The 14,034-nt window shown below is 35.0% G+C and overlaps 1 protein-coding gene across 3 annotated transcripts in view; it reads left to right on the top strand.

The window, feature by feature from the left end:
- The window catches only part of TANC2 (tetratricopeptide repeat, ankyrin repeat and coiled-coil containing 2), a gene marked incomplete at both ends in the record, with an annotated part of 361,064 nt that overhangs the window by 185,827 nt on the left and 161,203 nt on the right, over positions 1 to 14,034 (top strand). For all 3 annotated transcript variants that reach the window (XM_080712438.1, XM_080712439.1, XM_080712440.1), the window contains 2 exons: positions 5,567 to 5,753; positions 12,503 to 12,766. In XM_080712438.1, the coding sequence (XP_080568564.1) occupies positions 5,567 to 5,753; positions 12,503 to 12,766 (451 nt within the window). The remainder of the gene's footprint in view (positions 1 to 5,566; positions 5,754 to 12,502; positions 12,767 to 14,034) is intronic.

Below are 14,034 nucleotides of genomic sequence, written 5' to 3' on the forward strand. Positions count from 1 at the left end.
GGTGGTGGAATGATGTTCATTTATTTATTTTAGCTTCACCATATTATTCCAGTGTAATATGAAATAATAACATCTGACAGCATTAAAGGATCAAGTTAAATTGTGAACATGGAAATACTTTGTAACCTATAAAATTCTATACAAATAAAAGGTATAAAGTAACATGTAACATTATTATATAAGTATATATAATTTAGGGGAAAATTACCTCATTCCTTCATATTTTTTGTTTTATTTTTATATTTCTTAAATGTAAGAAATAAAATTCATTAAGTCTCTTATACCAGACTTATAAGGAGTAAATGATTATAAAAAGACTTTAAACTCTTAATCATTACACACACACACACACACACACACACACACACACACACACACACACACATTTTTTTTTTTTTTGGCGTTAGAACCCAGGGGTATTCTGCCTCCAGCCCTATTTTTTTTTTTTTTGGTCTTTTTTGAAACAGTCTCACTGAGTTGTGAAGGGCCTTGCTAAGTAGCTGAGGCTGTCCACAAACCACGATCCTCCCATCTCTACCTCCTAAATTCTGGGATTACAAGTGTGTGCCACCTTGCCTGGCATCATAAATGTAAAATATTAATGATGAAGCTAAATGAATGCTTGCTGGACTATAATATACCCTGAAACTGTCTTGGAACTGCACCAGAAAATGGCCAAGTTGATCACTTGAGTTTCTATTCTTAGGAAGATTATTAAGAGTTAGAAAGTCATACTCATTTAGTGACTTTCTTCTGAGCTAAAAAGCATACTAACAAGATAGACTGCTATATTTAGGAAGCTCCTACAGTGACGAAGTACCCAGAATAGCTCTAGTGACGATAGACTCTAACATAAAAGCAACTTAGTATATATCATATTTCTGCAAAGGACTAAGTATTGAAAATTATTTTCACCTCATCACTTTATTTTCTCCTTTCAGCAGTTTTATTATTATCATAATCCCTCAATAATAATAAATGTAAAAATTAGGGGTTTCACTGTGACATTTCCATAGATGTATATAGCATGCTTCCATCACATCTACCCTACCTACTATCCTATCTTATCTCTCCTTTTCCCCATTTCTCTCATTTCCCTTCCCTTTCCCTGATTGTCTTCTACTTATGAACCATCTTATTTCTTTGTTCCTTTGTTTATTCGTTAGTTTCCTTGTCTTTTTGTGTCTGGCTAGTCTTATTTAACATGATAATCTCTAGTTCCATCCATTTTTCGGCAAACAACATAATTTCATTCATTTTTATGATTAAATAGTCTACTCTGTATAAACCATATTTTTAATTCATTCATCTGTTGGCAGACACTGAGGCTGAATCTACACCTTGGCTATTGTAAATAATACTGCAATAAACCTGGGTACGCAGGTATATTTTCGTATGCTGACTTCATTTCCTCCGGATATATACCCAGAAATGGTATATCTGAATTGTATGGTGAACCTATTTTTTTGGGGGGGTACATTGTAGTCATACATCCTAATGGGGTACAAGATAGTTAGTAGAGACATACATGCACATATCATCTAATTAGCCCTTACCCAATTCCTGCCCCATTCCCTCTATTTTTAGTTTTTTGAGGAACTTCCATACTGTTTTCCACAGTAGCTGTACTAATGTATTTTTTTTTTATAGTCCTGGGGATGGAACTCAGGGGCATTCTACCTCTGAGTTACACCCCCAGCCTTATTTTTTTATTATTATTATTCTTTATTTTGAAACAGGGTTTCACTGAGTTGCAAAGAACCTCACTAGGTAGCTGAGGCCAGCTGTGAACCGCAATTCTCCTGTCTCCACCTCCCAAATGCTGGGATTACAAGCATGCGCCACCACACCCAGCTAAAAATTTTTTTTAATAACTATTTTGAATGAGGTGCGATGGGAATCAAAAGATGAACATTATGAATTCTATCTCAGGCTCTTACCTTGTGTTTTTTGTATACCTTTATGACAACCAAATAGAGGACTTTTTTTTGATCCCACTGGAAAATGTTAAGAGTAATCAGAAAACCATTGAAAGGTTATAGAAGTGAATGGATTAATTACAAGTCCATATTAGCCTATAGCATGGAAAATAAATAATTTTGCCTTTCTATGTTTCATTAACTAGCCTCCTTAAATAAATATATGGCCTATCCTTTGTTTCCTTTTGTTTTTTAGGGTTTGTTTTTTTTTGTTTGTTTGTTTGCTTGTTTTGGGTTAGTTGGTGTTTTTGCCATACCAGGAAAAAACTCAAGGGCATTCTACCTCTGAACTACACTTCCAGCCCTAATTTTTATTCTTTTTTATTTTTTATTTTTTTTAATTAATTAATTTTGTGTGTGTGTGTGTGTGTGTGTGTGGTACTGGAAGCCCTTCTACTCCAGGCTACACTCCCAGACCCATTTTTTATATTTTTGAAACAGGGTCTCTTAGGCCAGCACGGCTGGCTTCAAACCTGCATGATCCTCCTGTCTCCGCCTCCCAAGCGCAGGGATACAAGTGTGCACCACCACGCCCGGCTTATTCTTTTTTATTTTAAAACAAGGTCTCACTAAGTTGTGGAGGGCCTCACTAGGTAACTGAGGTTGTCTGTGAACGACAATCCTCTTATCTCAGCCTCCTAAGTACTGGGATTACAAGTGTGCACCACCATGCCTGGCTAAGGTCTACCTTTTAATTCTTAAGTCATGAACAGTTTTCTAGTTTCTAAACCATTTGATCAGGTTTGCTTATTAATAAAGTTTTTAAAGTGTAATTAGCCGGGCGTGGTGGCGCACACTTGTAATCCCCGTGCTTGGGAGGCAGAGACAGGAGGATCGCGCAGGTTCGAAGCCAGCCGCACTGGCTTAAGAAACCCTGTTTCCACATAAAAAAGTATAAAAATAGGTCTGGGAGTGTAGCCCGTGGGAATGTAGCCAGAGGTAGAAGGGCTTCCAGGAACCCCAGTACCACCAAAATAAATAAATAAATAAATAAATAAATAAATAAATAAATAAATAAAATGTATAATTATATATGCCTTATTTTGCAGAACATAACTTGTAATAAAAATTGGGCATCTGCCTAACCTCAGTTTTGGCTATTTTATGTGTATAATACAGTTTTATTTCACAAATAACAGATTGAGCCTTATCTAAGAACAGAAATAGATTGTTATAAACAAAATAGACTCATACTAAAATAAACATTTCAATTTAGAATGACTGTAGATAAATGTAAAAGATCTGAGTGTGGTACATTTCATCTACCCACATGTTTCTTAAACTGGGTGTGGAGAGGTTAAAAATTGTGTAATGAATTTATAGCTTGGAGGATTCCAATTTAGTAAGCCTGGGATGGAGCTGAGTAACTGTCAGCTTTTTAGAGCTTGTTTATTTTTTGTCTATATTCCACAGGTGAGTCTACTAAATGCCTTGTTAAGAATCTTTCTATATTAGACAAACATCATTTTATAAAGACAGAGGTTACAAGAAAATTGAAACTCTTTTCTCCTGTGGAAAGATATTATATAGTAGAAGAAATCTGCATAGATTTTTTAATGTTTATAATACTGATATGATTGGAAGGATTTATCTGGTTGCAGGTTAATGAAAACATCACTTGTGCTTAGTTGAATCAAGCATATATTTTATGACCTGATTATGAATAAAAACCTGGATGCTTAAATACAAAGGATTACATCTGGAAACCATTATAGAATGAGTTGAAGAGCTTTAATATTCTCATAGCTAATAGTCAACACATTCTCAAAGTTATTAAATGTAAGTTCTTTGGTAGAGAAAGTATGCATAGCAACTATATATAAAGAAGTTGAGAGACTTCATTTAAATTTAATATTAAAAAATTAAATTTATCATTAGTGCCTCTCTAAGACTTTGTCATTGATCACTTACCATTTTGAAAAAGATAAAATTTCTATAGTATTTGACAAAAATGTAGTTTTCATTCACTTTTTTTTTTTTTGTGGTAATGGGGTTCCTGGAAACCCTTCTACCTCCAGGCTACACTCCCAGACCTATTTTATATTTTTATTTGGAAACAGGGTCTCCTAAGCCAGCACGACTGGCTTCGAACCTGCATGATCCTATTGTCTCCACCTCCCAAGCGCGGGGATTACAAGCGTGCGTCACCACGCCTGGCATCATTCACTTTTTTAGTAATTTATTTGGGAAAAAAGAACTGAAGGAAAGTGAATTGTTATTAACTGAGGTAAACCAGAGTGTACTACCACTATCCTTTTGGGTAATTATTCATTCCTTCATCATTAACTTATAAAGGGTATAATTTCAAATATAAGAATAATTCAAGATACAAATTCATTTCTGCCTATAACCAGTTTCTACAGCGCTATTTAGTATTATATTAAATTGGCATTGTTTGATATTTCATTAGACAAATTTTTAGAATAAAGCCTTTCCCCCTGCACTTATTTATTGTCTCTGTGTATCAAAAAAAAACATTTCTCTGTATTTTAAGCTTTATATATCTGCCTCTGATGCAGAAGTATTATTAACAAGACAGATTTCCAAGCCTTCTGGAAGTTTTATAGATTGGAAATAGCAATTAATTCTTATGCATAATAAAACAAAATTCCTGTCAGGCATGGTGGGGCCCACCTGGAATCCTAATACTTGGGAGGCTGGAATAGGAAGGTTCATGGCCAACCTCAGCAACTTAGTGAGGCCCTCTGCAACTTAGATCCTATTCCTATTCCAAAATAAACAATAAAATAGGATTGAGGGTATAGCTCAGAGGCAGAATGCCTCTGGGTTCAATCTCCAGTACCAAAACAAAACAGAAACCACAAAACAAATTCCTACATTCTCTTAGTAGATGGTAATGGAAAGTACTTGTCAACAGTTATTTCCTAAGCAGCAAAACTGGCCACAAGACTATGCTCATGATAAATCCACCAATTTTCATCTTAACTGTAGAAAACAGAATATGTTTACAGAAATCTATTATCCTGGAAAGCAAAAATAAAGCCTGATAGATATTCATCCCAAGGATACAAGGCTGGTTCAACATATGAAAAACAATCCATGTAATTCATCACATAAACAGAACCAAAGACAAAAATCACATGTTCGTTTCAATAGATGCTGAAAAAGCATTCAATACAATTCAATACCCATTTATGCTAAAAGCACTGCAGAGAATTCATACCTCAACATCATAAAGACAATATACAATAGGCCCACAGCCAACATGTTAAACAGAGAGAAACTGCAAGAGCTCCTCCTAAAAACAGGAACAAGACAAAAATGTCTATTATCACCCCTTCTTTACAATATAGTCCTTGAGACTCTACAGGGCAATAAGGCAAGAGAAGGAAGTCAAAGGGGTACAAATAAAAAGAAGCACTAAAACTGTCCCTGTTTGCAGATGACATGTTATTATATGTAGAAGACCCAAAAACTCAACTAAAAGGCTTATAGAACTGATCAACAAATATAAAAAGCCTGTATATATAGATTATCTTTTTTTAATCAAAGTATTATTTTGCCATAAGATTTACTTTACTTAACAGCCGGTCAGTTTATCTTACTTTTCAATTCTAATTTTTCAGACTTCAGCAATCACCCAGCGGATAAGTCCTTGTTCCACACTGACTAGCAGCACTGCCTCTCCACCAGCCAGTAGCCCTTGCTCCACCCTCCCACCAGTCAGTGCAAGTGCAGCTGTCAAGGACTGTAGCTATGGCGCTGTTACTAGTCCAACCTCCACCCTAGAAAGCAGAGATAGCGGCATCATCGGTGAGTCAATTTTGATATTAATCCTTTTGTTTCTTGTTTTTCTTTTAAAAATACACAAATTTAAGATTTAAAAAATATCTGTCCTAGGTAAATACATACACACATACATACATATGTGTATCTATCTCTGTGTGTGTGTGTGTGTGTGTGTGTGTGTGTGTGTGTGTGTGTGTAAGTAAACTTATTCTTCTGGGCACAGTGGTACACTCCTGTAGTCCCAATACCCAGAAGGCTAAAAGAGGAGGATCTCAGGTTCAAGGACAGCCTCAGCAACTTAGTGAGACCTTTTTCAAAAACAAAAAATAAACCAGGTGTGGCGGCACATGTTTGTAATCCCAGCATTTGGGAGGCAGAGACTGGAGGATTGTGGTTCGCTGACAGCCTCAGCTACTGAGGCCCTCAGCAACTCAGTGAGACCCTGTTTCAAAATAAAGAATAAAAAAAGGAGCTGGGGGTGTAGCCCAGAGATAGAATGCCCCTGGGTTCCGTCCCCAGTACCGCAAAAAAGTAAGTCGGGTGTGGTGACGCACACTTGTTGTAATCCCAGCATTTGGGAGGCGGAGACTGGAGGATCACAGTTTGCAGAGTTCGCAGACAGCCTCAGCTACTTAGCAAGGCCCTTCACAACTCAGTAAGACCCTGTTTCAAAAATAAAAAGACTAAAAAATAGGGCTTGGGGCATAGCTCGGAGGTACAATACCCCTGGGTTCCATCCCTGATAGCACAAAAAAAAAAAAAATTGGGGGTATAGCTTGGAGATAGAATGCCCCTATATTCAATCCCCAGGGCTCCCAAAAGAACCCCAAAACATATATTTGTCTTATTATTGATGCTGGAAAGAAAAATAAAGATAAAGGAAATGAAAGGTACCCCTTCTTGCTTAACCACTCCTAATCAGGTTATTACTTGATAAGGAGTGGCTAGAAAAAAAATTGTATACTTCTTTCTGTAAATTCTCATACATCATCTCTCTGTCATGGCAATAGAATGTCAGAATTCTCATTTCTAGCCTTCATTTTGTTTTTTTGGTGTGTGTGTGTGTGTGTGTGTGTGTGTGTGTGTGTGTGTGTGAGAGAGAGAGAGAGAGAGAGAGAGAGAGAGAGAGAAGAGAGCGATAGAGAGAAACTTTGTCATTTAAGTCTAATACAATAGTTGAAATTCACGTTTTTCATACAGATAACTAATTGTTCTAAAACCATGCTAAATAATGCAGTATATTGCTTACAAGGCAACTTTTCATAAATGTCTAGGTCTTTTTCTGAACTCTTTACGTAGTTCAGTTAGTAGAACAATCTTTCCTTATACCATTATCACACCATCTTAATCATAGCCATTTTAAGTCTTGGTATTTGGTAGACAAGATCTGCTCTCTCAATCATCTAAAGGAGGATTCTTGGCTATTCTGGGTTCTTCTTCCAAATTTGAGTCAGTGTGTCAGATTCCATGATTATTAGAATTACCTTAAATCTGTAGATTAATCAGTGATGAATTGAAACTTTGCAATATTAAATTTTTAAGCCAGGAATTTATATATGCTTCATTTAGAGAATCTGCACCACATTCTTTTTGTGTTGTGTTTGTTACCCCCAGCCATTTTTATTTTTGTTTTGAAACAGTGTCTTACTAAGTTGTTAAGGCTGGTCTCAAATCTGCAATCCTCCTGCCTCAGATGCATATATTTTTCAACAAATGGTAGTATCTTCCTCTCCAACTTCATTTGTAGAAATTTTGTACATATCAATGTTTAATGTATATAGGCCAACTTATCTGGCATGTAGACTACCTGGGCTTTGAACTTTGACAACTTTTTATAACCATATGAATCAAACTGATTGGATTTTCTGATGCTTCAGTTACTATGATGACCTCAACTTACATTAGGTCTCACCATTTAGGAATCACTGAATAAAAAAGACTATAAAATAGTATACAGATATTAATGTGTTATTAAAGATAGCGTTTTATTTTGTGCTTTTTCACTTTTCTTTTTTGTATATTTGACCTCTTTTGCTACAGAATTGCCTTCCTGATGGGGTTGAAAATTTAGGAATTGTCTTGTTTAGTACTGTATAATGACATATACAAATTACACAATAAGAATTAATGAATGGGTAGGTAATGAATGAAATTAAAAGTCATCTAAATTTGTGGACAGAATCAATGAAACAAACATGTACACCAAAGAATTACCTCTGATATTTTGGGTGAGTTGTTTAGGGGTCTACTACTATGGAGCTATATCCCCAGCCCATTCTCTTTACATTTATTTATTTATTTATTTATTTATTTATTTATTTATTTATTTTCTTATTTTAAAATAGGGTCTCACTGTTTTACTGAGGGTCTCACTAAGTTACTGAGGCTGGCTGGCTTTGAACACATGATAATCCTCTTTCAGCCTCTCAAGTATCAGAATTACAGGCATATACCACCATATCCAGCTTCACTTTGCTTTTAAAGCCATAACTAAGGGCCTTTCCTATGACAAAATTTATCAGTTAAGTAGTGAAATAGAATCCAAAGGCCATGGAATAATTCTTTTGCACCACAAATTAACCTAAAGTTTCTTAAAACTTTCTGCCACCAATCAGGACTACTTTAATAATTTTTATTAATAGACCCAAGCTTCAAAAAATGTATTAGCATCACTATTTTTCAATAGTTTGTTTCTCATTCTTAATTTATCAAACATATATTTGCCAAAGATGTTCAAAATTAAACAGCTAATATTATGACCTCATATAATTCCATCTACATTTATAAAAGCTTGATTCTTGATTACAATAAATATATGATTATTTATAAAATATTTAAAATAGTGAAAGTGGAGAACCTCATTATTACCCTCTCAGACCTTTAAAAATATAATATTCTGCCGGGCGTGGTGGCGCACGCTTGTAATCCCCGCACTTGGGAGGCAGAGACAGGAGGATCGCACAGGTTCGAAGCCAGCCGTGCGCGCTGGCTTAGGAGACCCTGTTTCCAAATAAAAATGTAAAAAATAGGTCTGGGAGTGTAGCCCGGAGGTAGAAGGGCTTCCAGGAACACCAGTACCACCAAAAAATATATATATATATATATATATATATATATATATATATATATATATATATATATATATATATATATATATATATATTCCAGTGTTTGGAGCCACTGGATGTGTTTGTGTTTTATCTGGAGAAAGAGGTCATGTTTCTGGGCTATATCCCGGGGTAAGACCACACAGAGACAAGTAAATCTTAGCCAACTACAGCTTGGAATCTAATGCTAAAAATTTCTGCTTGAAATACATCAAGTGATATGTGAATGTATGTTTGTATCACTTTGAATCTCATTGTATATATAATTGCATTGCACCAATAAAAGTATATAAAAAAACCTTCTGATTAAAAACAAATTTTAAAAAGCTTACTAAAGGCAAAGAGTTAAAATAACAAACATTTTAGGTCTAGACAAATCCTTCGGGAAGCAGGAGTTTCCATTCTCTGGCTTTCAGTATACTGACTTTAGCAGCAGTGTGATCAACAATCGTCTAAGAATTAACAAAACTAAATCATCATATCTTTACACAGAAATGAAATTATATCAGTCAGGTTTCACTAAAAGAAAATATTTAAATATATATCAATGAAACAGTTTCCTGAAATTAGGATAAGCATACATCTGTTTAAAATAAACATAGGTACTTATACACATGAAACATACATCTATATGCTATCACTGAATGCATTAGAAATTATAAAATATACTATGAGATTCATAAAGACTTCACTGGAAAAGGTGTAAAATTGTGTTTGGTATATATGAAATGAATTATTAAGTACAATGAGTAGTTTTAGCTACATGCTGAAATAATATAGTAACAAGTTAAATGTTTGAATTAGCTTTAACAATATCCAGGCCATGGCTCCCACCATTTTAACTAATATGCCTTCCTTAGTACATATTTCTTAGAAAACAGAACCTTAGGCAGAAGGTTATGTGCTCATATCTAATTTTATTTTTCTGGTGTTATACTTTTTGAAGAAAAAGAGGTTTATAATTTTTTACCCCTAGCATACAACTAACTCTTTCTAGAAAATATATATATTTTTTTTTCTGGGTCTGGGGATGGGATCCAGGGGCATTTGACCTCCAAACTACACCCCCTGCCTTAATTTTATTCTTTATTTTGAAACAGGGTCTCACTAACTTGCGGAGGGCCTCACTAAGTAGCTGAAGCTGTCCGCGAACCACAATCCTCCAGTTTCAGCCTTCCAAATGCTGAGATTACAAGCGTGTACCACCATGCCTGGCTAGAAAATATTCTTCAAACTGTCTTAGCATAAGATATATTAAACTTGCTTTTTAACAGTTTTTGTTGGTGCCTTATAGTCTCACATCATAATATAGTTCGTAGTGATAGTGACATACATGCACACAGCGTTTGGTGGGCTTTCCCTGACTCCTTCCCTATTATCCTCTACCCCTTCCTCAGACAGGGTATTGAGATTGACATTGATATTCTCACATATGTACATAAAGTTGATGGAAGTGATTCCTTTATTGATCCTCTCCCCACACTTTCCCCTAGACTGCTCTGGCTCCACTTAAGTATCTCCTCCAGTATCTCCTCCATAATCTGACATCCTCTGATATCCCAATTACTCCCTAACTTCCACATATGAGATGAAATATACATGATACTTCACTGGCTAATTTCACTTAATACAATGCTCTCCAGGTCCATCCATTTTCCTGCAAATGACATTATTATTTTGTTCTTATTGCTGAGTAGAACTCCACTGTGTAGAATCCCATAATTTTCTAATCCATTCATCTGTTGATGGGCACCTATAATGTTCCATTATTTGGCTATTGTAAATTATGTTTCTATAAACATGGATATGCATATATTACTATAATTATCTGATTTCAGCTCCTTTAGAAAGATAACCAGGAGTTATATAGCTGTATCATATGGTGGATCCATTCTCAGTTTTCTGAGGGATCTCCATACTGATCTCCCTAATTTGCAGTCCCACCAACAAGTGTAGAAGAGTTTCAGTTTCCCCTACATCCTCACCAGCATTTATTGTTATTTGACTTCTTGATGATTGACATTCTGATTGGGGTTAAGTAGAATTTCAGTGTAGCTTTGATTTGCATCTCCCTGATTGCTAATGCTACTGAACATTTTTTCATGTATTTATTGGTCATTTGTGTCTCTTCTTTTGTGAAGTATCTATTTTTGTGAAGTTCAGTTGCCCATTTTTTGATTCGGTTGTTTTTTTAGTGTTAAGTCTTTAAGTTTATTGTATATTCTAGATATTAGTCTTCTATCAGAGATATAGCTGGCAAGGATCTTCTCCCATTCTGTAGGCTTTCTATTTAGACTCTTGATTGTTTCCTCTAATGGTACTCATATTTTATTAAGGGAGAATACACCAAGGAAGCAAGAATCAAAGAAAGGATGAGTGAGGCAGAAAAGGAGGAAGAGAAAATATAAGGGAGGATATTACAGAGCTATCAAAATGTGATTGCTCAGTCCTGGTACATGTCTTCAGAGAGACACTGTATCTCTGAACTGTGGAAGGGGGAATCAGAAGAGGATTTATCTGCCAACTTTCTTCCCATATTGGTCAAAGGTAGCCCCAGTGGACATTATTTCCCTCACTCTTTCTATTAAATAAACCAGTAGCTCTGTTGCATCTCCAAGCTCATTGGCAACAGGAAAGGAAGCCTAGAGATAGAGGAAAGAGGCAGTGCATCATGGACAGGACCTGTAAGGCATTTGTTGACTTCATCAACACAAAGAACTAAGAATAGCCACTTTAACCAACTCTTCACACTGGAACAAGAATTTTAATAACAAGACCCAGCTTCAACCCATGGGGATAGTTCAGCCATTGTCAGTGTCATTTTGACCACGCAACGGGCAGGTGACTATATATAGGATACTGACTTAGTCCACTTAGGTTGCTATAACAAAATACCTTCAATTGAGTAATTTGTAAATAACAGAAATTTGTTGTTCACAGAAATTTTTTTCTGGAAGCTGGTACATCCAAGAGCAAGGCACCAGCGATTTAGTGTCTGGTTAGGGCTCATTTCTCATGGATGGTTGATGAAAATGTTCCTATTTATATATAATTATTGGTAAGACTAGATTAAATTCTAGAAGTCCTTTTAGTTTTTTATTTAATTAAAGTCATTCTTTAGCAGCTATTCAGAAATTATGTGGACCTCTATTGCTTCCTGGTTTGGGCAGTTCTTTCTACTATATTAGTTTCTATTTAGATACTCTTTATTTTATTCTAATTCTTTTTTAAATATAAAGAGTCAGGAAATAAACTCAAATGAGATAAAAAAAAAACAATAGAGAGTTTGAGGACTTTCTAACAGTCTATGAAAATTATATGCAAATTCCCCTTTGATGAAATTCTAAAAAATCTAGCACTGGGTAGGCCTTAGCATTAAATCTTTTAGCACTGACATATGAATATGCTTAGTTATCAGCATTGTTAAATATATAGGAGAGATATTTTAATTATTATTATTTTAATTAATATGTTAATTGTTATGTGCTCAATATATGTTAAATAATTGTGGTTTCAATTATTTATATTTTGTGATAAAGGTGAAATGGTCATCCATAAATTTAAAAAATAGTTACTAATACTTTCATTATCTAGATATGAATTGTAAGCCATAAACAAATTAATCTTTTTTTTTAATTCATTTTACTCTTTTTCCCCCCTGCCCAGCTACACTGACAAGCTATTCTGAAAATATAGAACGCACAAAATATGTTGGAGAAAGCAGCAAAGAATTAGGATCTGGAGGAAACTTGAAACCTTGGCAGTCTCAAAAATCCAGCATGGACTCCTGTCTCTATCGAGTAGATGAAAACATGACTGCTTCCACCTATAGTCTGAATAAGATCCCAGAGAGGAATTTGGAAACAGTTCTATCTCAATCAGTACAGTCTATACCTTTGTATCTTATGCCACGGCCAAATTCAGTAGCAGGTAAGTTTTTTTTTTTAATAACCATTTTACTAGGGTATATACTAAAATGAAAATAAATCTTATTCTAACAGCATTTAAGTTTTCTGTCCATCTTAGTTAAGCTCTTTTGTGTTTTGGTATTATATGTGTATATATTGTTTTGAACCTGGGGGAAGGTTCATTTCCCTCAGTGATTGCTTAGTTTGCCCCATAATGTACATACACACGCATAAACTCAGAAACAGCAGAGTCTGCAAAGTATATCATTAAACTAATAAAACTTTTCTCACATCAGAAATGCTTGAGAGAATCTGAGTTTGAGGTTTTCAAGCATTAGTTTCTAAAAAAATTATTGAAGCACATTTCAGTACAATTTGTATTATCAGAAATTATCATTTGATAATTTGAAGGGATGGCAGAATTTGGCTTCCTCATTTTCTAAGTTCAGTATTTTCACAGTACTTTGGCCTTCTTATCCTAGAAGAATCACCAGTTACCTACATTCCTAAAGAATAACTTAAATACCACTAGCAAGTGCAGTTATAAAGGAATGATATCAGAAGGTTAAGTGATTGAAATGTGGAGTTATTATTCTTTAGCAGCTACTCAAAAGTGATATCAAGATATATATATTTGGTACTGGAGTTCCTGGAAGCCCTTCTACCTCCAGGCTACACTCCCAGAACTATTTTATATTTTTGAAACAGGGTCTCTTACGCTAGAGCGTCTGGCTTCAATCCTGCATGATCCTCCTGTCTCTGCCTCCCAAGCACAGGGATTACAAGCGTGCACCACCATGCCCGGCGGGTCAAGAGATATTTTTAGTACAGCTAAGTTGATATTTAATAATTCAAATCAGGTGTTATATAGAAATAGACATTCTGACATTTTCAGAATGCATCCTAATCTGGACTTTGTCCAGACTCCAAAATAAGGGCTATATTTATATTTCTTATTTTCCTGATAAACACCTGAGTAGATTTATTTCACTGATGCAGGATAATAAAACTCTTACTGTATTCAAATTCTGTTAATTCCCAGATAAAATCATTTGTTATACAGATGATAGTGTGTTGCTTCTTGTCCTTCTCAATTCCTTTTTCCCTCTATTTCAAGCCATTATTTTTTGTTCTTACCTCTGGGAAATCATCTGTGTCTGTTATCAGATGATTACAGGGTAATGACTCATCTGGAAGATTAGTAACTACAGCAAATTTCATATTCTTTATGATTATTCACTTTTATATAGTGACAGAAAATTCCTCTCCTAGGTCATAGTAGAACCCTAG

Source organism: Muscardinus avellanarius (genome assembly GCF_963383645.1).
Source record: "Muscardinus avellanarius genome assembly, chromosome: 16".
Lineage (NCBI taxonomy): Eukaryota > Metazoa > Chordata > Mammalia > Rodentia > Gliridae > Muscardinus > Muscardinus avellanarius.